Genomic DNA, 25,826 nt, shown 5'->3' with positions numbered 1-25,826 from the left:
GGAGAATCAAGTCCACGCTCAAGTGAGGAATCAAGGAAGAAATGAAGGTTGTAAAGAGATCGCTGAGGAGAGGGGGACACCTTCAAACAGAGGATGGAGAACCAGGTTACGTCCACACGTACACGAGTATTTTTGAAAACGAAGATTTTCCGTTTTCGTTTTAAAAAATAATCCCGTCCACACATAAAGGCAGAAATGAAGGAAAACGCTGTTAGGAACATGCCAAAGCAGCAGGTGGCGATATATTCCTAACCATGTAGAAATGTTGGCCAATCAGAAGTCTAGAATCCTCAGTGGGAAAAAGTAAACAAAGCTGGGGCATAGAAGCAGAACCGAGTCGTATGTGTGGAGGGACAGTAACTGTGTGTGTATATGTAAGCATTTAAACACTGCAGAGAGAACAATTAACAGTAACAGTATTGTAGAAATTCATTTCACCGAAACAATAATGTGGCGCACAGTGTGACGTCAAAAAAGGCGCACACCTTTGACGCTGCGTTTTCTGCGTTTTCTCCGTTTTTCTCGTCCACACGTAAATGCAAAAACTGAGTTTTCAAAAATATCCACCCTGGCCGGAGTTTTTAAAAATCTCCGTTTTCAGTGACCGAAAACGCCGTTTACATGTGGACGAAAGGTGCAAACGCATAGAAAAATCTGCGTTTTCAAAAATACCCGGGTACGTGTGGACGTAGCCGCAGTTGCTGCTGAACAATCCCCCTCGAGTCTGGAGGGGTCTTAGATCCATCTCGGGCTTTAAGAAACAGAATTTTCTGTTGCTTGTTTGGATTACAGTGAGTAAACTCAGATAAGGCAGATTCATCATCTGCCGGGTGCAGCAACCACTGCCACAACCAGTAGTTTTCATTCTAGTGACTGCCCATCCCCACCTTAACTCTTTTCACACTTATCCACTACATTGCCTGGGTGCTGCCCCTGACCTCCAGTACATAGCTGAGTATATCTTTTCCTATTGCTTTTAACACTATCATACCCACAATCATGGCAGGAGTACAAAGATGTGGACCATCACCTCACCACATGAATTCTGGACTACCTTACCAACAGGCCTCAGTACGTATAGATCAAGAATTGTGTTGGTGATGGGCTCCTCGGCAGTACAGATGACCCACAAGCAGAAGTCCTGGATCCGTTTCTACAACTCGGCTAACTGCTTTTGAGTCTCTGATGACTCAGTTGTTGGACATGTCCCCCATGGGTATAACAAGGACTTTTGCAGGCGCAAACATCCTCCACTTTCAGAAGTAACCATCCATGGAACGGATATTGAGATCATGGTACCTGGTATCATAAGTACCTGGTTATTAACGACTAACACAAATGCCATCTACAGAAACAGTCGGCATCTCCTACTGAGACTTGGGTGTTTTGGAGTGCAGGTATAGCTCCTATGACTCTGTGGTGGCATCAGCCATCTCTTATGGTGTAAGTCTGCTGGGGCAGCAGTAGCTCTGCTGGGGACAGAAAGAAACTAAAGAGTTTGATCAAGAAGGCCAGCTCTATGCTGGGATAACCTCTTGACTCAATGGAAACAGTGAGCAACAGGAGAACAGTAGCTAAGCTACCATCCTCCCACCTCATGCAGCACTAAGAAGCTCCTTCAGTGACAGGTTGCCGTACCCAGGAGAGATTTTGGATGCCTTTTTTTCCCCCAGTCTACTATGTCTAACAGAAATGAACATGAGGATACACACATGGTCTGCACATATCTCAATGTGCAACACTGTCCACTGCACTATGAAGCATTTAGTTTTTGCTAGACTTCTCTCTCTCTCTCATCAACTGTATTTTGTGTCATATCTGTGTATATACATACACATAGATATACAGAACCAAACAAAAAACAAAACTGTGCAATACAGTACTACAGTATTGTTTTGGTATAGTATTATTGTAGTTAGGTTATGCTGTATGTATTTATCCCTGCTACTGTAATAATTAATTTCCTGACTTTGAGACTAATCTCATGTTAATAACACTACAAGTAAACTCAAGGATTACTTTACAATTAATTAATTAAAATTTAAAATACATGGACACGTATTTGGTCAATTCAATTCAATTCAATTCAATTTTATTTATATAGCGCCAAATCACAACAAAAGTCACCTCAAGGCGCTTCATAGATACAGAGAAAAACCCAACAATCATATGACCCCCTAAGAGCAGCACTTTGGCGACAGTGGGAAGGAAAAACTCCCTTTTAACAGGAAGAAACCTCCGGCAGAACCAGGCTCAGGGAGGGGCGGGGCCATCTGCTGCGACCGGTTGGGGTGAGAGAAGGACCTCAACCGGGGTCCTTCTCCTTGGCAATGCTTGGATTGCCAAGGAGCTCTATACATGGGCCTTGTATATAATAAGACTTCATGAAAACTTTATGCTAGTCTGTTGTAAACACACCAGATCACATTTGCTGTGCCATCTTGACATACCGTCTATCTAATTCTGTTCCCTTCCTCTGTTCCTCTGCAATCAGTGAAATAGCTCATTTTTGTTAAAGTCAATACCGTCGTCATTGCTGATGTAGGTGGATTCCGTGTGTCCACAACCTCCACGTCCAAGAAGTACCATTCCTGCTGTTCTTTGTCGAGCTGTGCTTTGGTGAAGATACCTCCACTGAGGTTTATGGAGAACAGGTCTTTGTGTGTATTCAGCGAATACGTGACATTGTAAAGGTTGCTTCCTGAGGAGGCAGTGACCTGGCCTACCAAAACCCCTGCTTCCTGGTTCTCAGGCAGGCTGAAGTTATAGGAGGAGCTCAGGAAGGCCACAGTCTCCGTCAGACTGGAAATCTTCAGATTCACCACAACACGAGCTGCAGGGAAATTATAGCACAGAATGCTCATGGGTTAAACTCCCACACAGGTGGAGCTAATTTTTTAAATGCATCGAAACTTAACGGTCCATACAAAATTTAGGATTTCTTAGTACATACTGAAATTTCTGTCAGTTTTTTTGTGTAATTCTTAGCTGAGTCGAATAATTTTCCATGCTATAGAAATAAAACTGAACTGAACTGGTTAACATTGTGAAAAGATGCTTTTAAAGTCAAATCATGTTAACTTCCAGTAAATCATTATTTATTAATTTATTCCTAATCCTGATCAAACAGTGACTGGAACTGAAGACTAATAAAATATAGCCTTATGTCTAAACATACGTTTTTTAAATGTGTCTAATGTTTGAGTTATTCATAAACATTTTTACACATTTCTACATACTGCAGACGACACCTATGAGAAGATATTAACCAAGGAACCAGTTTACCCTGCCAGGGATAAGCTTATTGTGTCCCCACCCCCAGGGTGGAGGCACAATTAGCTGAGAAGGGAGCTCAAGGAAGAGCGCCTGTTTGCCCCCTTTGCTCATGGAGCCTGGCTGGGTGCAGCCTTAGAGGAGTCATGGGCCTGCCCTTCTGTAATTCCACCAATAGCACGAGGCACCATAGGGGTCAGGTACTATGTGTGTTAGGCAGCAGTCAAGGGTGGTCCAATCCACCCTTGACAGACTACTGGGTCACCTACTTAATGGTTTTAATGGAATCTCTTACCATTACTATGCAGATAACACAGAGTTACACTTTTCTGTCAAGCCCAACAACCTCAACAGCCTTTGATACCACTGCCTTTGTAAATACAGATGTTGCTCTATGGACAATCCTACACTCAGGAATCCTGCTCATGTTGGTCACTTTATTTCACTCATACTGTAACATTTAAAGCTGCTACGTTGGTCACTTTAAATGTCAATTCTAAATTGTAAAGTTAGACTGTTATTGATCGTCAAAGGAGCTTGCAAAGAAAAGCGTGATCCTCTAATCGCCTGAGCCAAGGTGTGGAACTGGGTGTGGGTCCCAATCAGCCAGAGTTTCGGGTGAGTTCATTGTGAAACCTGGCCCCACCTTATCATGTGAATTCCTGAGGTCAGATGGCCCAGGATGTGAGTGGGCGTTAAGGCGTCTGGGAAGGGAACTCAAAACTGGATTATAGATGGCAGAGAGTTGGTGTCGTAAACCACCACCTCTGTTCAAAGATGGTCGCTCACAGTGGACATAGATGCTTCTTTGACTCCTCTTTCAAACCATCTGTCCTCTCTGTCCAAAATGTGAACATTGGCATCCTCGAAAGAGTGACCTTTGTCCTTTAGATGCTCTTCTATGTTGTGCCATGCGCTTGTGAAGTGGCTGTTTGGTCTCTCCAATGTAGAGGTCTGGGCATTCCTCGCTGCACTGTACAGCATACACCACATTGTTAAGTCTGTGTTTTGGCGTTTTGTCTTTCGGGTGAACCAGTTTTTGTCTGAGTGTGTTGCTGGGTCTGAAATACACCGGGATGTCATGCTTGGAGAAAACCCTCCTGAGTTTCTCTGATACACCGGCTACATAGGGGATGACAATGTTGTTGCGTCTGTCCTTCTTATCCTCCCTCGCTGGTGCCTGATCTTCTTTTCTGTGCCTCTTTGCTGACTTTAAGAATGCCCATTTAGGATAGCCGCACGTTTTGAGTGCTTCCTTTACATGTGTGTGTTCCTTCTTTTTCCCTTCAGGCTTAGAGGGAACATGTTCTGCCCGGTGGTGTAGGGTCCTAATTACTCCAAGTTTGTGTTCCAGAGGGTGATGGGAGTCAAAGAGGAGGTACTGGTCCGTGTGTGTGGGCTTCCGGTAAACTTCGATGTTGAGGTTGCCATTCTCTTCAATGTGCACAGCGCAGTCCAGGAAAGGCAAACAGTCGTCCTTTGTGTCTTCCCTGGTGACTCTCCACCATTTGACCTTAGAACTGAAGAAGCTTCTTGGATGAGAGGTGAAACGTTTCTTTGCAAGCTCCTTTGACTACGATGACCTGGATGACTGAGAACCTTCACAGACATACTGTTATTGATCCTTTTTACCTAAAAATGTATATTTACTCCCCTTACTTTAATTTTAAAGTGCATATTTATTTCTTACACTTCTTATATTTATTGTTGTCTTTTTGCACTGAATGGAACTGGAGCCTCATCGTCTCGTCTCTGCTTTAAACTGTGCTGTATATACAGTAGCAGAGATGACAATAAAGTTTACTTTGATTTTGACTTTAACTCAGACGCACAGCTAGACACAGCTCCGGCTCACTCCGCTCTCTGAAATGATTTCTCTGCCTCATTTATGGTAACAAGAGTTCAAACTCCCCCGCTGACATCCTGAAATATGTACGAAAGCAGCCACGAACAGCTTCAACTATGAAATTCTCCCTGCTGCTGCATTCTCGTGACAATTGGATGAAACCAGAGTGTCAGTTTCTGCTTTTCCTCGTTTAGGAACATCAGGACCATCTCTTCATGTCAACTTCCTTTTTTTCCACAGTCTGTTTTTGAGGATGAATTTTCCGCAAAAACACAACTCATGAAAACTGCAAAAAACCCAACTCTAGATTGTTTATGCCTCACATTTCCCCATGCAGGGCTGTAACACTGCAGTTTTACCTCTTTCCTTTCCTATCAATCTGTTCCCAATACAAAGCAGGAATGCATTTATTTCTAAACTTGGGAAGGTTAAAATGCATGCATACTATGATGTTATGGTTTACAGTTAAATAGCTCAAATAACCGATGATGCCAAGAGCCGTTAGACTGACCTGCGGTGCTCAAAGGGGGCTGGCCGTGGTCTGTGGCCACAGCTGTCAGCACCAGTGCGGTATCTTCTGTTAAATCAGCAAATTTCGAGGTTAAAGTCACATTCCCAGTCTGGGTGTTTAGGTCCAAGTATGGAGAACCTTCTCCAGAGAAACTAAAACAGCAAAAATGAAAAAAATACATTTAAGGAACCTTAATAAATACTCCTACTACAACAACATACAACAACACTAAACTATCTTGAAATATGTTTAATCCATGCATTTTAATAGATAAAAAAATTAAATACAAACAAACAAAAAAAATATTCACGTACACAATGACACAAATACATGCTTCCCTCAGCTGAAAAAAAGAACATGTTGGATCTACTTAATTCAACTGTGCACTTTGGTTGCACACAGATGTTTTGCTGTGGCTATGGATGCTGTGCCCTGCCCACCCGGGGCAGCATGACAGTTAGGGCAGGAGTGCTGGACGTGTGGGTGGCCGGGAAACATTTGTCAAGAATGTCCACTCATGGAAGCTGCGCAGATGATGTGCACCACCAGCCTTCTGACACCCTCACCCAGCCCAGGAGAAACATACGTATGCATGCCTGTGCTGTGCTCAGTGGTGACACGAAGTCATCAGACACCAACTCTGGGGAAGAAGAAATGGTGGGGCCTTCACGTGAGAGCCCACTGGCTCCGGTGATTTGCTCCACGAAAGATTTCCCACAAGAGCAGTGATGACAGTCTGAGCTCAGCCTTTCACCAAGTGATAAAAGTTGATGTAGCACTGAAATTTCTGTATTTTGTAATGAGTGACAGTTTATATTGAGTGAGTCATGAGACTCATACACAGGAAGAGCACGCCTAGTTGTTGGTGCCTAAAAGCAGGCGGGAATTTATTTTCCAGGCTATTTTCCATTTACTCCAGAGTTATGATCAAAATCTGGAGTAAATCATTGCCCAATTTTAGTAGCTGGACATCTGAGGGGATGTGCGCCAGTGTTGCGCAGGTTGTCATGGGAGAATTTGTTCCAGCCCCAGGAATGTCAGCAGTGACTTTACAACATTTACAACTCAGACAATTTTCACTGGGAGATAAATTGCTCTTCGCCCTGCGTCAGATTTGTGACCAAATCAAGGAAGCCACACAAATCATATCATCTGAGCCTCCTGAAAGCATAAAGACAGGCTGAATCCATCTCTGCTGAACCTATTCAAGGAAAGAAATAAGTTGGGGCCAGAAGTGCCAAATTTAACTATTCCATCCTCACTCCATTGTGACAACCATCTCACACAGGCTCGGAGAGCAGATGTTGCTGCATTGCAACAACGTTTTGGAGATGTGTTTCTCACCTGCCCGGTCTTTCCACTCACATAGAGCACCATTTTGAAACATGCCCTGGCGTGACGATGCATTCACTGCATTGCAGTGACTGCAATGTGAATGTTGGAAAGCAGAAACTGCGAGAAATTGTGTCAAAACCCTGTTCAATAAAATGCAACAGCATTCACTTTGGTGGTACCAGGTCTTTACTACACAGACAATTAAACCTATACTTAGAGCTGGATCAGGTAACCCTGAACTCTCCCATTGCAGAGTTGCTAGAATGTTGGGAGACTTTTCCATGATGCACTGAGCATTCCTTCTCTCCTCTTTTCACTCACGATGCATTTACATGCTTCTACCTCATGTCATTAACTTTTAACTCCTCTCTCCCACAGTATGTTTTTTTGTCCTTGTCTTCCTATGTAGCAGATGGTTGCACCTCCTTGAATGTGTTCTTTACACCATAACCAGGTGCTTGCTTATCAGGGATTGCCTGATTGTTTGAGTGTTTTTTCTCTAATATTGTAGAGTCGTTTTAACCAGAATCAAACTGAAAAGTCAGAATCATAAAGATAGGAGTTCGTTTAAAAACAGCCCAAAAAAGAATAGAGTCCCTGAAAATTTCCCAAAGCCTGCCAACTTTCAATTTGTTACATAAAGAAGGTGAAATGATTTTGCAGTCAAAAGCGTCCTGTCCATCTGAACTGACCTGTAGGTGACGAGAGAATTGTTCCCGGTGTCTCTGTCCGTAGCAGACAGCGTGAGCAGAAGCTTTCCTTCCTCTGCGTCTTTCAGCAGGATGGTGCTGACGTAGTCGCTGGAACTGAAAACGGGGCTGTTGTCGTTCAGGTCAGCGAGGCTCACTCTGATCGAGGTGAAGTTCTGGTGTTCAAAGTCCAAAGTTCAATTTAATAAAGAACACTTTCACAAAGCAAGATGAGATATGATTCATTACAGTTTAAGAGTGCCTTTCTGATGTGAAAATACTCAACTGGACCAAAAGTAGACCTCATTTTGTAAAATACAATAACTTTTTTGGCTGTTTCAGGGTCTGTAAGCATTTTCTGTAGTTACCTCTCGTGGAGGGTTGCCTTTGTCTAAAGCCTTCACAGTCAGGTCATATGTTTCCCTGCTCTCCCGATCCAAAGGACCAATAGCCAGCAACGTCCCATCCTGTAACACAACACATGAAACTGCAACACACATCCAACATAATTATACTATACCTACAACATAACTACAACCAGCCCAAGAGCACTCACGTAATAGTGAAACAATCATTTTGCCCTCTTTATGACAGATTTTTCCATCCAAACCTAAAATATGCAGCACTGCGAACAATGTCTAACTGTAACTTTTGTTGCTGCTTCCCAATACAGTGCATTGTAGAGCCCACAACTACTGTAATTGATTAATTAATTAAGGCCCTATTATACATTTCTATTGTGAGTATGACTTTCCTTATTTTCTGTCATATACACTAAAATAAAACCAAATAAAAATAAAATAAAGGAAAACTTTTTTAATCAGAGTAGGATATTGATCTGGTCAGTTAAGTAGCAAAGAATAATCCAATTATTCTCAGAATACAACATGCTGGAGGCATTGTGGACATGCAACAGCAAATCATTTCCACATTTTTTGGTAATGTCCCCGTGTGGTTCCATTTTGGAAGGAAATACATAAGGTCATGGAAACAATCTTCCAAAAGAAAATACAATTTCATTTTGCATTATTGTACCTAGGCAACCTAGAGAGTCTTAATCTATGCAAACCGGATAAATATTTGTTCAGTGTGCTGTCGGTAGCTTGCAAAAAGGCCATAACTCGCCTTTGGATTAAAGAGGATATTCCTACCATAGATGAATGGATTGATGTGATATATAATATTTTTGTTATGGAAAGAATAACTTTTAGGTTAAAGTGGCAGGCGGACTCATTTGAAGAATATTGGTTGAAATGGTTGAAATATGTACAAAATGGGAGGCCTGATTTTGTATAACGTCATTGTATTTCTTGGTTTGTTTGTTCTTCTGTTGTTGTTTGGTTTGGTTTTGTCCCCCCCCCCACGGTGATTAAGTTGAATTTGTTGTACATGTTGTATAAATAAGAAAACTAATAAAACATAAATTTAAAAATAAAGAGTCCAAGGGATTTCAGTCTCACTGTGGCTTTACAATTGCAAAGCTGCTGCTAAACCTGAAGTCTTTTTTTTCTGATCGAAAATTTTAAAAAAAAAGTAGCAAAGGGGATTGTTAATCATTTTCAGCTGCTTTGGTGTTAACAGAATTATCATCAGGTGCTTTAGAGGAGCAACGAGAGAAGCCCCCAAAACATGAATGAACGGTTTTACAGGTGGGGGACACTGACCTTTTGTCCCTCAACATATTTTCTGTTTTTTCACTGGGTTTACATTCGGCTTGTATCAGTAGCATGGCAGTGTGAGGTGATTCTTGGACTCTACGGAGGTTGCACAGGTGTCACCACTCCTCCAGGATGGCACATCAACATGTGTCATTGACAGAAGGTTTGCTGTGTCTCATAAAGTCTCAGTAATATGGTGGAGATTCCAGCTCACAGGCAGTTACTCTACATAGGTGGAAAGGGCCATAGAAGGTCTTAATCCATCAGCTGGACTAGTATCTGCTCCTTTGTGCAAGGAGGAACAGGATGAGCACTGTCAGTCCTACAAAATTACCTCCTTCAGGCCAGTGCTATGGATGTCTCTGAGCAAACAATCAGAAACAGACTTCATTAGGGTGGACTGAGAGCCCAACATCATCTAATGGGCCCTGTACTCACTGTCTGTGGAGCCTGATCAGAATTTGCCATAGAATTGGCAGGTCCACCACTTGCACCCTGCTGAAAGCAAGTTCACCCTGAGCCTGACAAGAAAGGGTATGGAGAAGCATGGATAACGTGCTAGCCAACGGCATACCTGTCTGTGGAGGTGTATCCATGGATATCTGATGTGTTTTAAGCGTTCCTTTATTTGTTTTTCTTTCTTTTTTTAGAAGTTTATGTCCTGCATACTAAATAAGGCTCATTTTGTGCCAAAGCTTCAGACTTCAGATTGCGCTAATACAAATGAACAGAATTAATATGTGTGTGGCAATATATAACCATCATGTCAGGTAAAGCTGTCGCTATAATAGACAAAAAGCGGAATTCTGGCATGTTGGAAAATGTTCCCAGCTGTTTTTTCCCTTTTGCCTCACCTCTCTGAATCTAAAGACTGGGTGGGGGGAGATAAGGGAGAGGGTGACCTCTCCATTTAGCCCAAGGTCTGCGTCTGTGGGTGTGATGGTAAAAATTTCTCCTGGGCTTTCCACTGAGTAATCGCCTTCGATGATCATCAGTGGGTCAGGAATGCTTGGGAATTGTGGAGAATTGTCGTTGTAATCAAGGATTGTGATATTCAGCTGAGCCGTGGAACTCAGACCATCAGTCACCTGATCCACTGCGACAACCTGAATAGAGACACAGAAAACACAGAAAGTTACTGAAACCTCCCCCACAGGATTCTACTAACTTTAGCTCCTAGTCACCAAGTTACTTTTTTTTAACCAAAAAACATAAAATTTAGCCTGGGCATATAGTATTTGTTCCCTCCCTCCATCCATCCATCCATCTTCATCCGCTTTATCCGGGGCCGGGTCGCGGGGGCAGCAGCCTAAGCAAAGAGGCCCAGACCTCCCTCTCCCCAGCCACCTCCTCCAGCTTATCCGGGGGAACACCAAGGTGTTCCCAGGCCAGCCGAGAGATATAATCTCTCCAGCGTGTCCTGGGTCTGCCCCGGGGCCTCCTCCCAGTGGGACATGCCCGGAACACCTCACCCAGGAGGCGCCCAGGAGGCATCCTTGTCAGATGCCCGAACCACCTCAGCTGGCTCCTTTTGATGTGGAGCAGCAGCTGCTCTACTCTGAGCCCCTCCCGGATGGCCAAACTTCTCACCCTATCTCTAAGGGAGAGGCCAGCCACCCTTCGGAGGAAGCTCATTTCTGCCGCTTGTATCCGCGATCTCGTTCTTTCGGTCACTATCCACAGCTCGTGGCCATAGGTGAGGGTAGGGACGTAGATCGACCGGTAAATTGAGAGCTTCACTTTTACACTCAGCTCCCTCTTCACCACGACGGACCAGTATTTGTTCCCTTTAACTTATTATTATTGTTATTTTTGCTTTTTAACATGGCACAAATTAACTACAGTAAAGTTATATTTTTACACATAAAAAGAAAATGGAAAGAGGACTGAATAATGAAAAAATGAGAAAAATATTGCTGAACTGATTCTGTGCCTCTCGTTCTTCTATTCCCAATGTAATAATTTCAAAAATGGTTCAGTGGCTCACCATTGGGTTATAAGTATTTAAGTTTTAAAAACAGAAAATATTTGATGTGTGGATACATTAATACACGGCAATCTAAGAATGCCTGCATTTATTATCATTATTATTATTAAATAATATTCAGTAATAATAATATGAATTAAACTAAAATTAGCTCTGTGGAGATAGCTATAATCTATATAATAATCTGTATACCATTCTTTTACATTTTAAACAATAGTGTAAGACAATATAATATCACAATTTTCAGTATCCATACATATGTTGTATATTTACCTGTAACAAATAGCTGTCTTTTGTCTCTCTGTCCAAGGCTACATCTCTTCTCAGTGAGACGACACCCTGCTTATTGATCTCAAAAGTGTCATTGTTGTAAAGGAAGTAGCCATTGGAGAATCCACCCTAAAAAGGAAGGTAGTTACGTTAAATAAGACGTCTTCATAACCAAAGGTAATTATTAAGAACAAATCAGGTGCATATACTGATACATCAGTACAACTGTGGAAAAACACTTTGGTCTTTTTGCACAGTAGACCAAATAAGAACCAAAACTTATGATAGCTGGACCCGGTCATGTAACTCACCTCATCCTTGTCAGTAACTTCCAGCACCAGGATGGATGCACCACCGGGCAGGTTCTCATAGATGGGTATGTGATGGATTTCCTTACTGAACTCAGGTGGGTTATTATTCACATCCTTTATCTTCACCACCACTGAGCCATTCCCAATCAAAGAGGGTGTTCCCCCATCAGTGGCCTGAACTTTTAGGGTATACATATTTGCCTCACTGTAGTCCAGAGGCTGGGCCAGTCGCAGGATCCCAGTGGACGACTCCAAATCAAAAACAGCAGGGTCTGATGAAGGGCTTTGCTGGAAAATGCTGTACGTAACTATTCCATTTACACTTTCATCAGGATCTAGAGCTGATAAGGTGAGCAAGCTTGCACCCACTGACTCTGTTTCTAAGATTTCAACCTGATACTCAGCCGCTGAGAACTTTGGTGTGTTATCGTTGATGTCAGATACTTGTACCGTCAGAGTGGCTGTGGCTGACCTGGCTGGACGACCCTGATCTTCAGCCACCACCAGCAGGCTGTATTCTGCCTTGGTCTCCCTGTCAAGTGCACCGGCCAAACTGACCATCCCAGACACAGGATCAATAGAAAAGCTCCCTTCTCCTCCTCTCAGTGAATATCTGATCTCCTTGTTGAAGCCACTGTCTTTGTCTGTAGCCGGAACTGCAGTAACATTGAATCCTACCTCTGCATCCTCCAGAACAGATTTGGTGACTGAGCTGGAGGCAAAAACTGGACTGTTGTCATTGATGTCAGTGACTTGGACCTCAACCACGGCGCTGTCACTGGTTGTTCCGTCAGTGATGGTAATTTCTACTGAGTAGTTTTGAGGGCCTTCGTCATGGTCAAGCTTAACCTTGGTGGTGAATTCACCACTGTTGGAGATTTTGAATTTGTCACCTTCTGTTGTAACTAAAAACTCAGGAATAGCAGGAGGTATTGCAAGGAAGTTAACCTGAAAGAAATACAGAATTGACAAAATCCTACTATGACATTTAAAGTTAACTATAACCAGTGTTGGGGAGGTTACTTTTAAAATGTATTCCATTACAGAATACAGAATACATGCCCCAAAATGTATTCCGTTACGTTACTCAAAGAGAGTAACGTATTCTGAATACTTTGGATTACTTAATATATTATCATGCTGTTTACAACTACATGAATGTACTATTGCTGTGATTTATTACTGTTACTGAAGGTCCGCGGCTCCGAACCGTAGTAAAGGGACCTCTGGCTAATACGGTGGGTTCTGTGTCGGGCTCATAGCCGAAAACTAGCTTTACTTTGTTGTCTGGGTCAACCTTGCTAGCGAGAGACAGAGAGAGGCGTTGAAAGGCTGCTCCAACGGAACTTATTGTTTTTGGAGGAAAACACGAACACGGTGTACAGTCGATACTTAATAGCTTACTTACAACTGGGCTCGTCAGGCTCTCTTCTTGGCTGCAGTGGTTATTATTATATTTACATGCTTCCAGCTCCCGTTTTTGCTCGATGACAGCTCGTACTTTTCCTTTTTCTCCCTCCCTCGCTCACAGACACATAACGGGTATGGCAGTCCATTCTCCCTGCAGCACGGACTACACTGCCTATGATGCTACATTCTTTAGAGCTGTACCTGTAGCATTCTGCCTATTAGCTTAGCACAACAACAACAACAGGCGCTCTCTCACCCAGGAAACAAGCAGAGAGAGAGAGCGTCACCCTGTAACCATGGCAACCGTAACGCTGCCGCCTGGAACAACAGAACGTAGCTGTCAAAGAAAACCCAAACAGTCCTGACCCGCGACAATATGAAACAGGAAAGTACCGCTGTGTAATCCATTTATTTCAACAAAGTAACTGTATTCTAAATACCACCTTTTTAAACGGTAACTGTAACGGAATACAGTTACTCATATTTTGTATTTTAAATACGTAACAGCGGTACATGTATTCCGTTACTCCCCAACACTGACTATAGCAACAACAGTGAGTAGCTAAATGTAACTTGGCATTTGACACAGGAACATTTGGATGATAAAAACACTGGTTTGCACACAAATTCACTGGGAAACATACCTTAAGAACTGCAACTCCTGGCTCCTGCTCCTCCTCTATGATAAAATGGTAAAGTTTTTGTAAAAACTGAGGTTTTGAATCACCAGGAGCAAAAATATTCACTTGTGCTGAGGAGGAGCGAGGTATGACGCCACCTAGAGGACAGATGAAGAAGAATATTATGCTACTTTAATGATGGCAGGCATTAAGAGGTCAGCTGGTCTACTTTAAGATTACGTAACAGTAGTTACTTCCATCTTAAAGTTACTCAGGTGACAGAACTGACTGTAAGATGCTTTGTTGAAAGCAATGAAGTTCTGTGAAAAATATGAATTAGTCATATGAGATTAAAAACCTTGGCACATGCAAGGTAACAATGTTATGATGCTAAAGTGGAGTGATTGCTATGACATTACACTTAGGCATAGCAACTAAGGAAGCAGGTGGTGAAGTTGTGCACATATGCTGCAGTTGTGCTGCATACATGCCAAATAATCACAGTTGTGTAAGTTATGATTTAGTGAATGTCAGAATAAGTGATTCTGAAATTGAATAACCTATTCTGGCAAGCCACAACCACAACAACCTCAACAATATTAACAACAACAATAAGAATAAGAATAATAAAAAAATCTACCATCTTTTGCTGTTACATAGAGAGGGAACTCCAAAATCTGGTTTTCCTGCAGGGGAATGGTTTTAGCTAGTGTAATAAATCCGGTGTTTTCATCGATTGTGAAGTGTCCTTTACTGTTCCCAAAGTCAATAGAGTATGTAATCTGCCCATTTACATCGACATCTGGATCTTCTGCCCTAACCTTGGAGTCACATAATACAAATCACAGTTTAAATGTCACGGAAATGAAAAAACAAAACACAAGATGATAACAGCAAAAACAAAAAACAATATCTTTGGATGATATGCATAAAATATGATTTAGTAATGCCATGAGAAAGTGATTATCTTTTTTAGTTGTAAAAAAAACATTTTTCCGAGTTGGTATGATTGAATGCAATGCAAGCAAAAGAGTAAATTGAAGTGATTAAAAAAAATACACATGCAGTTATAGAATCGGCCCGTATGTCTTATTGAGTAGAACTCACTAACCTGGACCAGCAACAATCCCTCTGTTTGATTTGCAAACACTTTTCCCTCGTACACGTCGCTGGTGAATTTAGGAATGTTGTCGTTTTCATCCAGAAGAGTCACAGTAACTTGTGCTGTTGCAACATTGTTGGGTTCATGTTGCTCTCTTGCTTCTACCTTTAAAATTAGTACGAAGAACAAAGTTGAGATGAAAGTTGGGACAAACGTTACTCTTTGAAAAACAAACAAATAAAAATTATTTTAATCTGTTTAAAACTAAATGGCTCAAAATGAGTTTTCAAGTTTTTTTTAAACATGAATTAAGACCCAGGATACACTGACAGTTGTTTTATCTTAAATCTAAATGACCTGAAATGTGATTGTTTCAGTGGTCTCTCGGTCGAGAGCTGTAGAGTTTTTCACTCTGACTGTCCCATCAGAGCTGATAGAGAAAGGAGCAGACTCTGGGATGATCCTCATTGTTCCCACAAACCCTCCCTAGGAATGAATATGAAAATGAAGAGAGTGAATGAAAATATACATGCAGTTTTTATATATTATTAACAGCATCAACTGACAGAATGTATCTTGAAATCATACGTGTATTTTAACTGTAGACTACCTGGTCGAGATCAGTGACAGAAGCTTTGAACAGAACAGCATCAACGGGCGAGTTTTCCAGAAGTGTCACAGAGTAGCTGAGTTCATCAAACTCTGGAGCATTATCATTAACATCCTCTACAGTGACAGAGACCACACTCTCAGTTGTCTTCATACTGTCGTCTGTTTGGGCTGCCTGAAGGGTATTAAAGCAGAGCGATATTTAGATTTAGATAACGAGGTCCTCCTCGGGTCCTCGTACTCTGGGGCCTCCGGATGTCTGGGGCCTGGATCTCCTCCATACTTGCTTCATGCCCTGGGGGACGGGGCTATGGCTCCCCACACTCCCTAGCAGATAATTACATGGAGAAACCTTTGGAATACAAACATGCTGATCCACTCAGGTGTGCACACGGGTGTTCACAGATGCGGACTACAACCTTATTGGCTGCTGCCTCAAAGCACATTGTGCGCTGTCTATCTTGCGTGCTGCACAATAGCGTTTAATATTTAGTATCTACTGTTATCTACTGATAGCTAGTTTATTGTGATGGTGCTGTTTTTATTATGTTGCTCTTTTTTTGTTTGCTTTCTCTTCTGTTTTTTTTTCTCCATACAGGTGATCCAGGTGTTTTGTTTTTCTTTCTTTCTTCCCCCCTTTCTCACCGTCTCTTCTCCCCTCTGGTTTTCTTTCTCTCCCTCTCTTTCTTTCATTCTTTCTCCCTGTCTTATCCCCCAGTCATGTCTGTCCCATTTGTAGCATCCGAAAATAAAATAAATACATAATTATAATAAAGGTCAAACAAATGGACCAATATGGCAAGGCCATGATGATCCACTTGGTAAAATAAATCCGCTTGGCATCTTTCTTGGCCTTAAGACAACAATTCTGATGGCTAAAGATCCAAACGGGACACACAAAAGAAACAAATAGCAGTATTTGTTCATATGAGCCACGTTCTTAACTTTTGTGCAAATTCTATATGTAACACAAGTGAAAATTGTGTGTTACAAAAAAGTGTGTCAAATTTTGGTGAGCCTTCAGCTAAGACTGAACCATTTTGACACAACAGACCTTTTTACTCTTGCATAGATTAAAATGTCAATACCTTGATGCTGACAGAGATCATGCTGCTGTTCATTTCCTCTCTATCGAAGGCAGCAATCACAGACAAAACTCCACTGGAGGGGTCAATGTTGAAGTTTCTCTGATATTTGTCTGGAGAAACTAAACAAACATAAATAATTTAGAGTTTTTCACAAGTTTAATGTCGTATTAGTAAAACAAAAAACTGAACACATTTTTTTAAGCATTTACCAGCACTGATGGTATAAGTTAAAGTCATGTTGATCCCAATATCTCCATCTTGTGCCTTTATTGCCTCTGGTTGAATGGTATGGAATAATCCAAGCTGAAGTACACAACACACACGAGAGTTACATTGTCTATTTCAAAGCTGCCACAGTGACGTTTCCACAGCGTTGCTTGCGTTTTACTCTATAACAGCGAGGATGGGCCCCAAATAACTAACAATTTTGACATGTTTAATTTAAAAAGTGAAGAAATGTAAATGAAATCTGATTCGTGATGTTAGTCTGGATGTTTTGAAAATTTAGGGAAAAAGAAGAAAAAAAAAAGAAGAAAATTCTGGGCTTTGGCTGGTTTTGGCTGAGTTTATCCTCTCAGAAAGCATCAGCATTTCTGAATCTTGTTTATGTTTGTTTCTTTGTCTTTGTCTAGTTTTATTTGCATTTACTACTGCACTGTGTTCATCATGTAAACATGGCTATAAAATCCAATCAAATCTGTTTGTAAAAAAAAAAAACATGTCTTGTAGACATGAAATTCAGAAGGAACATCAAACATACTATTGGAAAAAACAAAATTTCCAGAATTAATATTTAAAGATTGTGATTAAAACACTACGTGTACAGAATTAAGATTTTGAGACTTACTTGGTTCTCTGAAATAAAGGCCCGGTACAGACTGTGGCTGAAATAGGGATTCAAGTTATCAAAGTCCTCTACATTAATCACCACCGAGGCTGTGTCATTCAATCCTCCGTTATCCTGCAGGGAAGGATAGCAAGACTATAATCATATTGATGTTCTTGATTGAAGTAGTTCAGTTGCTCGAAATAATTTTAACTCACCTTGGCCGTTACAGTAAAGTGGTAGTTTTGGACTGCGTTGTAGTTCAAACGTCTTTTCAACATAAACACCCCTGAGTCAGTAACTTCAAAGTCTTCTGTGGCTGGTGTCTTATGAAAAAGCAACAAAACCCCAAAACATCATCACCATGTTGTTATTGTTGTTTTTTGTAATGACAGATTAAATACAGACACATTACCGCCGACCAGTATGAATTACCTTATGTGAAAGCTTAATTATTTATATGATTTTCACTAACATTTGCATTAAAAATGTTTTTTTTACATAGAAAAATGCACAAAAAAAGAAACACAAAAATTAGTGAAGAGCACGTTACTTCAAAAACACATACTCTCACTAGCTTTTTAGAAAATTTTAAATGTTTTTACAATGGAATATGTCACTCTGTTGTTTTGTGAGGTGGCGTCTGCATCCACAGCTGTCACTCGAATAACCTCAGCATTCAGATTAAGTGCCTGAAAGAAGAAAAAGTTAAATCATATACAGCCAGAGAAAAACACGTTTTGTAGTTCCATCCTGTCCTTCGTAATTTTCCTCTTAAGTACAGCTGTGATTCTCACATTTATAGAAATGTATCATGCAACTGGTCTACACTCCATTTTTAACAGATTTTAGTGGCTAACCTCAGAGACATCTTTGGAGTACAGTTTCTTTTCAAATATCGGAGCGTTGTCATTGAGATCACGGATTTTCAGTGTCCGAGTGTTATTGTACTGTAAAATAAAAAATAAAATAATTTGACATATTTCATTTGTAATGTATATTTGTAATGCATAAATATTGAAACTTTGCAACCACAGAATATCACCCACCTTAATAGGACCATCACACATGACAGAATAATACAGGGTGGTAGCACTCTATAAGACAGGAACACAGTGGATTACCTTCAAATGAGTCATTTATGTTCAAACTAAACCGAACAGCATAAAAAAAATAAATAAAGATAATGAAATCTAATAAAAACTGCAGCTGATTATAATAAAATGTTGCATAATTGTAGAATTTCTTAAGTGTTGCCCATTGTGTGTGCAGCAGAATTTCACTTGGATGTGTAAGACTATATGCTGCTGTGGTTATTTAGTGCATTGATTTACATATATTTTTTTTTACATATGTTTTTGGCATTTTATTACAAAAGGCTCCCATGAAGTTTTTAAAGGGTTTAGTATATTGGTCTTCAGCTGCAATGGGAAGATACTGTATTGCAATCAATAGGAGTATGTTTGCAGATCTTTAATTTGGCAGTTACTGAAAATGTTTCCTTTTCTTTTGATGGTTAAAATAAGCTGTATTTATAATACATATGGAATTTCTGGGAAATAGGTTTGCCCAAACTTACAGCCATCGGATCATCTGCATCTAGAGGTTTCTTGGTGCGAACAACTGCAAAGTTGTCCCCAGGTGTGAAACTCAGCTCCAGAAACTCAAGGTGGGGAACAAAGATATGGTCCACTAACTTCACACTGGTTCCTGGCACGATACCATCTATCCTCTCCACATCCCCTGCAGCATCATGGAGAATTATGAAGAACACAAGATAAACACTAAATGTGTAAGTATGGATAGTTTTCAAGACCAGGAGAAAAAAAAACAATTTCTTGTTTCTTTCATGCCATAGTCTTCCTGTCACAATACTGGGTGTGTGACGCAGTGTGTGTGCTTTCCGGTTAATGTTATATTCTTCAGTATTCTTCCTGGTTCTGTTTCCTTGCCTCCCCTGAGTCCATGGTCGTGTCCAAATTCACGGGCTGCATCCTCCTGAGGCCGCATTTGTAGACCGATTACATCACAGCGACGCGCCGAAGGCTGTCCAAATTCGTAGACTCCTCCGAATGCAGCCGACAAATGCGTCCTCCTTTTCCCCGAATTTGAAGGATGGGTCGGTGTGTCCTTCGTGGCCCACCATATCCCAGAATTTATAGCGCGGCCCAGCCAAACTCCAGTTTCCAATAATGGCGGCCACTACTAAGTTTTAAAATTACTCTTATTAATCTTTCTGGGTCACAAAATAAACTTTTAACATATTTTCAGGCGAGAAAGTAGCTGTGTAAACATCAAATATCTGCTCGGTTTATCAAGATATCGCATATTTGCAAAAGTGCTTCGACGTTTTCTGAGCATCTGCTACCCACCAGCTCGATAGCAAGCCGGCAGCTCGAGGGTCACTGAAGCCGCCGAGAACGGCACAACTCCCGGCACATCATTTTCAGATCACCGCGGACTTTCGCTACTCAGGTTAAACGTAATATATAAGTCACTTAGACAACCTAAAAATGTTATTGTTGGGCTTTTTTCAGTGTTTTATTTGTTTGTGAGTAAATTGGTTTGGCTGAGATTAAAGTTATTAGATTAGATTAGATAAAATAAAACTTGGGTGTGTTCCTCCGGGATTTTCACACAGCTGAATAAACGTCAAATAGAAAACTGATTAAACAGAAGTGTGAGATGGTCGAGAATTTATGCCAGTGTCCTGTTATATTTTAGATAGCCCACGTAGACCGTGAAGGCCGGGTCCTCAGGAGGATGCAGCCCATGAATTTGGACACGACCCATGTTCCATGTGTAGTCTGCCATGTCTCCGTGTTTATTCATCTGTTTCCCAGTCGTGTCTCTCACTTCCTCTGTTCCCTATGTTCACTCAGTCTGTGTCTTATAGTGTGTCTCCTGTTTCCTGTTTTACTTGGACAGTCTCGTGTCCTGTGTTATTGTTTTTTGTTTTGCTTCCTACCTCTCTCATCGTGTTAGATCTGTTCCAGCTGTGTTTCCCTCCTGTTTCTCATCCTCTCCTTACCTCCCTAGTTCTCTGTTCCAGTCTTAGGCTACGTCCACACGTACCCGGGTATTTTTGAAAACGCAGATTTTTCTATGCGTTTGCACCTTCCGTCCACATGTAAACGGCGTTTTTGGTCACTGAAAACGGAGATTTTTAAAAACGCCTGCCGGGGTGGATATTTTTGAAAACTCAATTTTTGCATTTACACGTGGACGAGAAAAACAGAGAAAATGGAGAAAACGCAGCGTCAAAGGTGTGCGCTTTTTTGACGTCACACTGTGCGCCACGTTATTGTTTCGGTGAAATGAATTTCTACAATACTGTTACTGTTAATTGTTCTCTCTGCAGTGTTTAAATGCTTACATATACACATGCAGCTACTGTCCCTCCACACATACGACTCAGTTCTGCTTCTATGCCCCAGCTTTGTTTACTATTTCCCACCGAGGCTTCTAGACTTCTGATTGGCCAACATTTCTACACGGTTAGGAATATATCGCCACCTGTTGCTTTGGCATGTTCCTAGCAGCGTTTTCCTTCATTTCTGCGTTTACGTGTGGACGGGATTATTTTTTAAAACGAAAACGGAAAATCTCAGTTTTCAAAAATACCCGTGTACGTGTGCCTTAGTTTTCCAGTTTCTCAGGTTTAGTTCTTTGTTTCTAGTTTTTGCGTTTTTGGTTAATAATACTTGTACTTGTTCATGTTTTAATATTTTTGATACAGGAATAAAACTGCCTCCCTCATTTCAGTCCTTTTTTGGGTCCTCATCCAGCCTGCCACACAGTGCATCCTTGACACTTGTATTACTACCATCAGGCATTTATTCATTTCATACCGGAATAAATGATTGTTGACACAGGAATATACTATGTTTGATTATTGTGTTATTAAAAAATTATAAAGTAAAGATGAAAGAAGACACTTTACCTGAATATCCTTCATTGACTTCACCTATATTTATAGGAGGAGTCACCGCTTGACAATTTATGGTTGAAGTACCTTCAGAAACAAAACCGATGAGTTAGCACCGAGTGAACAGATTATCGATATTACATAAAAACACTATTTCTAACAGCTGATATGCAGATGTAACTGGGCATGTCCATTTTACTGAGATTTCTTTTCCCTTTTGTTTTGTTTTGTTTACATTCTGATACCAGGCTTTTCTTCTATTTGTGGTTCCTTCTGTGCTAAAATGATTTGCCAATATTGTTATTTAACACTTTCTTCTCTCTGATAGTGTTAACTTCTTCTAATCTCTTACAAGGTACCATGCATTGTTTTAAAAGGCACCACCAGTGCTGCTGCAGTAATATTTCAGATATGGACAATGGGTGTATTTTCTTTGCCTGACACCCTCCTGATTTTCAGTTTGGTTTGGCTCCTTGGATTTACTGCACTTACTCGGTCTTCCTTTTGATATGAACACTTTTGGTTGTAGTGATGGGATTTCCGGCTCTTTTTAGAGAACCGGCTCTTTCGGCTCCCAACCGGCTCTTCAGGTTGTTTTGTTGCTTTAATTAAATTATTATTAACAACAATATAAAATTATGCACAAAAGGGAATTACTAATGTAAAAAAAAAAACCCAAAAACGTGTTTTAATTTATATATGTTTATATATAAATATATATGGTGGCCCCTAGAGACAAAGCACGTACAAACTCCAAAACACATTTCTAGCATGAACTGAACTTCCAAAACAGAGCTACCTAGATCACTTAAATTACACAATTGAAAGCATATGTGCATTGTTTGTGTATTTATACACAAGCACTCATATATATTCAAATAATTAAAAAAAAAAAAGTTCATTTACCTGTTACTACCACACACCAAATCTGGTCGTCTGTACTTCCTGGCTTGTGTAGCCACTAGGTAACAAAAGCTCAACACTGGGCCTAGCATCCTGTTTTGTACGTGTTTTGTCTGTAGGGGCCACCGTAAATATACTTTTATTTATTCACTCCACATAAAATGTAATAAATAAATCATATAATACAAAAACCAACTATTCACATTTCAACTTTTAACTATTTAAATTTTCAGCTTTTTCCTTTTAAACAAATTTAAAGTGAAACAACACAAAACACTGCAAACCACAACACAATTAAATATAAATTATAATATAAAAAAAACAGAAGATGCATATTCTCTGTCATATGGGCCTGCATGAATAAACTTTCTGTATCCTTTATCATCTGCAACTGAAAATAGTTGTGGATGATTACTCTACCTTTCTAATGTGATGTTGTTGTCCCTGGCTCTCTTTCCCTCCCTCCCACTCTGTTCCTGTGCTACTGCCAGTGTAACTACCGCCCCTCCCCCCTCCTCCCAGCGCAAAGCACAAGGCTCGCATGCTGAGTGAAGCGAAAAAAAAGTGCGAGGGAGAGAGAAAGAAAAAAAACCCCAATAAGGAGCCAGCTCGTGTTGTTCACCTCAAAGATCCCGCTCTAAGAGCCGTTTCGTTCACGACCGACACATCACTAGCTGTATGACAAGGTGTTTAATCATTCCTCCATTTCAATCACAAAAACTTTTGCTATGGCTGTTTAGGATATGTGCCACAAGTTAGCTTGTGGGAGATATGTTTGTCAAAACACCAACTGTAGAACTCCATAATGATTTAGTTTGTCAATTGACTCTTCACATTATATTCCCATTATATTCCCATGTATAGTGACTTTATCTTACCAATTAAAATTCATACACTCATGATGTCATGGAAATTTCCATTTCCATGACATCATGACTATTAGAACAGGGCACATTGCTCCTGATATCAGCAAAGGGCCAAGGTTTAACGTACAAACCCCACCTTTTGTACGTGCTGTATGGGGTTTAATCATCAAAAGGTTTTTAGTTCCTTCAGTAAATAAAATCTCACATTTAATATTTAACAAATATTATAAAATAACTATATAATTTAATATAATTTGAGGGCATGTAACTGTAATTTTATTGTATGAACATAATATTTTGCGTGATTTTATTAGCTATGATAAAGTTATTTAACCAAAAAGTATTTGATTTGGAATGGAGCAGGTGGAAAATGTTGTCAGATTTGATTGATTTCAGTGGGGATAGGCCAGTAGATAGATGAATGTAAGTGACAATTGTTTGTTTGTGTTTATGTGTTAGCCCTGGTGACCTGTCCAGGGTGTTTGTACACTGCATCTCACCCTAAGACAGCGGTCTCCAACCTTTTTTGCGCCACGGACCGGTTTATGCCCGACAATATTTTCACGGACCGGCCTTTAAGGTGTCGCGGATAAATACAACAAAATAAAACTAGTACCGGTACCGAAAAAAAAAGAAGATTTATTCATAACACACGTGAAAAGACCCTGGAAAACCAAGTTAACGATAAAATGATAACAAAATAACGCTGAAAACCGATAAAAACCCTGAAAACTATACATTTCACACCTGAGCCTCAACTCTCGCGGCCTGGTATCAAACGACTCACGGACCGGTACCGGTCCAAGGCCTGGTGGTTGGGGACCGCTGCCCTAAGACAGCTGAGATAGGCGCCAACCCACCCCCCCCCCCCCCCCCCGCCACATATCCGAAGGATAAGTGGAACAGATTGGATGGAATAAGGACTGATATTATATGAGATCCTCCTTGTTCAAAGTTCACTTACCTGGAAAAAAAATATTTATTTTACCTTAGGGGATTGATCACATGTTCTGACAATAATATATAGGTATTAGTTTTAAATGAAGGATAGGATCATATATCTATTTTATACTTTATTCCACACAGTTAAGTATTGTAGTATTGTAATAGTTAGAGGTAGACTAGCACACCCAGGCACCATTAGACATTAACTCCAGGACTCAAGGTTTTAGATGTGTGTTGATCCAACACAGCTGATTCAAATGGCTAAATTACCCCCTCAACATGTCTTGAAGTTCTCCAGAGGCCTGGTAATGAACTAATAATTTCATTCAGGTGTGTTGATCCAGGGTGAGGTCTAAAACCTGCAGGCCCTCTAGGCCTGGAGTTCGAGACCCCTGTCTCACCCTTGAAGAGGAAGGGGGCCTCCTGGGGGAAGCTGCAGCTTGTAATTAAACCCATTTCAAAGACACTCATCAAGTGCTTGTGTTTTATTAAACAAACTTCCACGACACAAACAAGACACACTGACAGGGAAAAATCTGTGAATAATTTACTCCAACACAAAACTGCAAAATCTGTTAGTAGCCTACTCCGGTCCTAATATCACGTTCATGGTTTTAGACAACAAACATAAAACAAACAAACAATCCAACAAAAAAACAAATACTATTAATAACAAAATATACATATGCACAATAAAAGCACTTAATTAGAATGGATCCTTACTGCTAAATTAAGCTTAATGTTGTTAGTTATATTGGATCCAAATGCTACTTCAGTTCCCACAAACAAACAAGAACTGAGGCACCAGTGAGAGTTAAAAATAGTCTAGATTTTTTTTTATCGCCATTAAAATGATCAATGTAGCTTTTCTCTCACACACTACAACACAATCTAAACTGGACTTTGAAACACAAATACTGAAATGTGAAAGGAGTTTGAAATCAAGCATTATCAGCACAATTTGACATTGCTATAGTCTAAGCAGAAATAAAAAGCTTTATGGTACGTTTAGTATGGGGTAGAAAAAGGTGTCACCTGTGGATTACTCACTGCATAGCCTGATACCCTGCAGGACTTAATGATAGCTCAAAATGTTTAATATTAATCCAGGTATCCCATTGTCAGAATTTATCATCTATAACTACACAAATACCATGTATTTCTGTTTGATTTTTGTAACTACTGGAAAAAACGATTAATGATTCCATTATCAGTATAATGTAATATATGTATATAGTAAAAATAAGGTATTCAGCATAGACTGAAAACAATCATCATTATTTTTCCAGCTGTTTATGGTGCAAAGTAACATTTTTTCCATCTATTCAGGCAGCACTCACCTATTGGACTTCCAGTGATGACACAAACAAAAATGGATAGAATGAGGAGCAGACAAATCTTATTCAACGTGTCCATGTCGGCACAGTTGTTTTTCCCCAAACCTGAAAACCGACACTGAATTGAACACATGAACATCAGGTGTTAAGAGGAACCTGCAGTTTACCTCGCCCTCTTTTGTTCCCAGTAATATTATTTTATGGCAGGTTGTAAAGGTTATAGGTTTTATTGATGGTGGATCAGGCCAAAGATCAGGCCGAAGTACGAGTTTCATTTCTCCTTATCAACAATTTAAAGGAATAACATCTTAC

General features: G+C 40.4%; 1 protein-coding gene across 1 annotated transcript in view; it reads right to left on the bottom strand.

The window, feature by feature from the left end:
• The window catches only part of LOC102775590 (protein dachsous), a 29,671-nt gene extending 4,018 nt beyond the window's left edge, over positions 1 to 25,653 (bottom strand). The window contains exons 1-22 of the mRNA XM_087842448.1: positions 25,518 to 25,653; positions 21,479 to 21,550; positions 19,115 to 19,278; positions 18,585 to 18,632; positions 18,396 to 18,485; positions 18,141 to 18,227; positions 17,754 to 17,861; positions 17,557 to 17,670; positions 16,919 to 17,012; positions 16,710 to 16,828; positions 15,623 to 15,796; positions 15,370 to 15,498; positions 15,022 to 15,177; positions 14,551 to 14,731; positions 13,935 to 14,068; positions 11,881 to 12,828; positions 11,573 to 11,698; positions 10,167 to 10,418; positions 8,023 to 8,121; positions 7,658 to 7,830; positions 5,631 to 5,782; positions 2,526 to 2,833 (exon numbers count right to left, since the gene is read on the bottom strand). Coding sequence (XP_087698574.1) covers positions 2,526 to 2,833; positions 5,631 to 5,782; positions 7,658 to 7,830; positions 8,023 to 8,121; positions 10,167 to 10,418; positions 11,573 to 11,698; positions 11,881 to 12,828; positions 13,935 to 14,068; positions 14,551 to 14,731; positions 15,022 to 15,177; positions 15,370 to 15,498; positions 15,623 to 15,796; positions 16,710 to 16,828; positions 16,919 to 17,012; positions 17,557 to 17,670; positions 17,754 to 17,861; positions 18,141 to 18,227; positions 18,396 to 18,485; positions 18,585 to 18,632; positions 19,115 to 19,278; positions 21,479 to 21,550; positions 25,518 to 25,653 — 3,864 coding nt within the window. The remainder of the gene's footprint in view (positions 1 to 2,525; positions 2,834 to 5,630; positions 5,783 to 7,657; positions 7,831 to 8,022; positions 8,122 to 10,166; positions 10,419 to 11,572; positions 11,699 to 11,880; positions 12,829 to 13,934; positions 14,069 to 14,550; positions 14,732 to 15,021; positions 15,178 to 15,369; positions 15,499 to 15,622; positions 15,797 to 16,709; positions 16,829 to 16,918; positions 17,013 to 17,556; positions 17,671 to 17,753; positions 17,862 to 18,140; positions 18,228 to 18,395; positions 18,486 to 18,584; positions 18,633 to 19,114; positions 19,279 to 21,478; positions 21,551 to 25,517) is intronic.
• Between the last annotated feature and the right edge of the window lie 173 nt (positions 25,654 to 25,826).

This window comes from Neolamprologus brichardi, chromosome 6 (genome assembly GCF_056152115.1).
Source record: "Neolamprologus brichardi isolate AB-2024 chromosome 6, ASM5615211v1, whole genome shotgun sequence".
NCBI lineage: Eukaryota > Metazoa > Chordata > Actinopteri > Cichliformes > Cichlidae > Neolamprologus > Neolamprologus brichardi.
The sequence above is the reverse complement of the archived record's forward strand: the minus strand, read 5'-3'. Positions and strand labels throughout refer to the sequence as shown.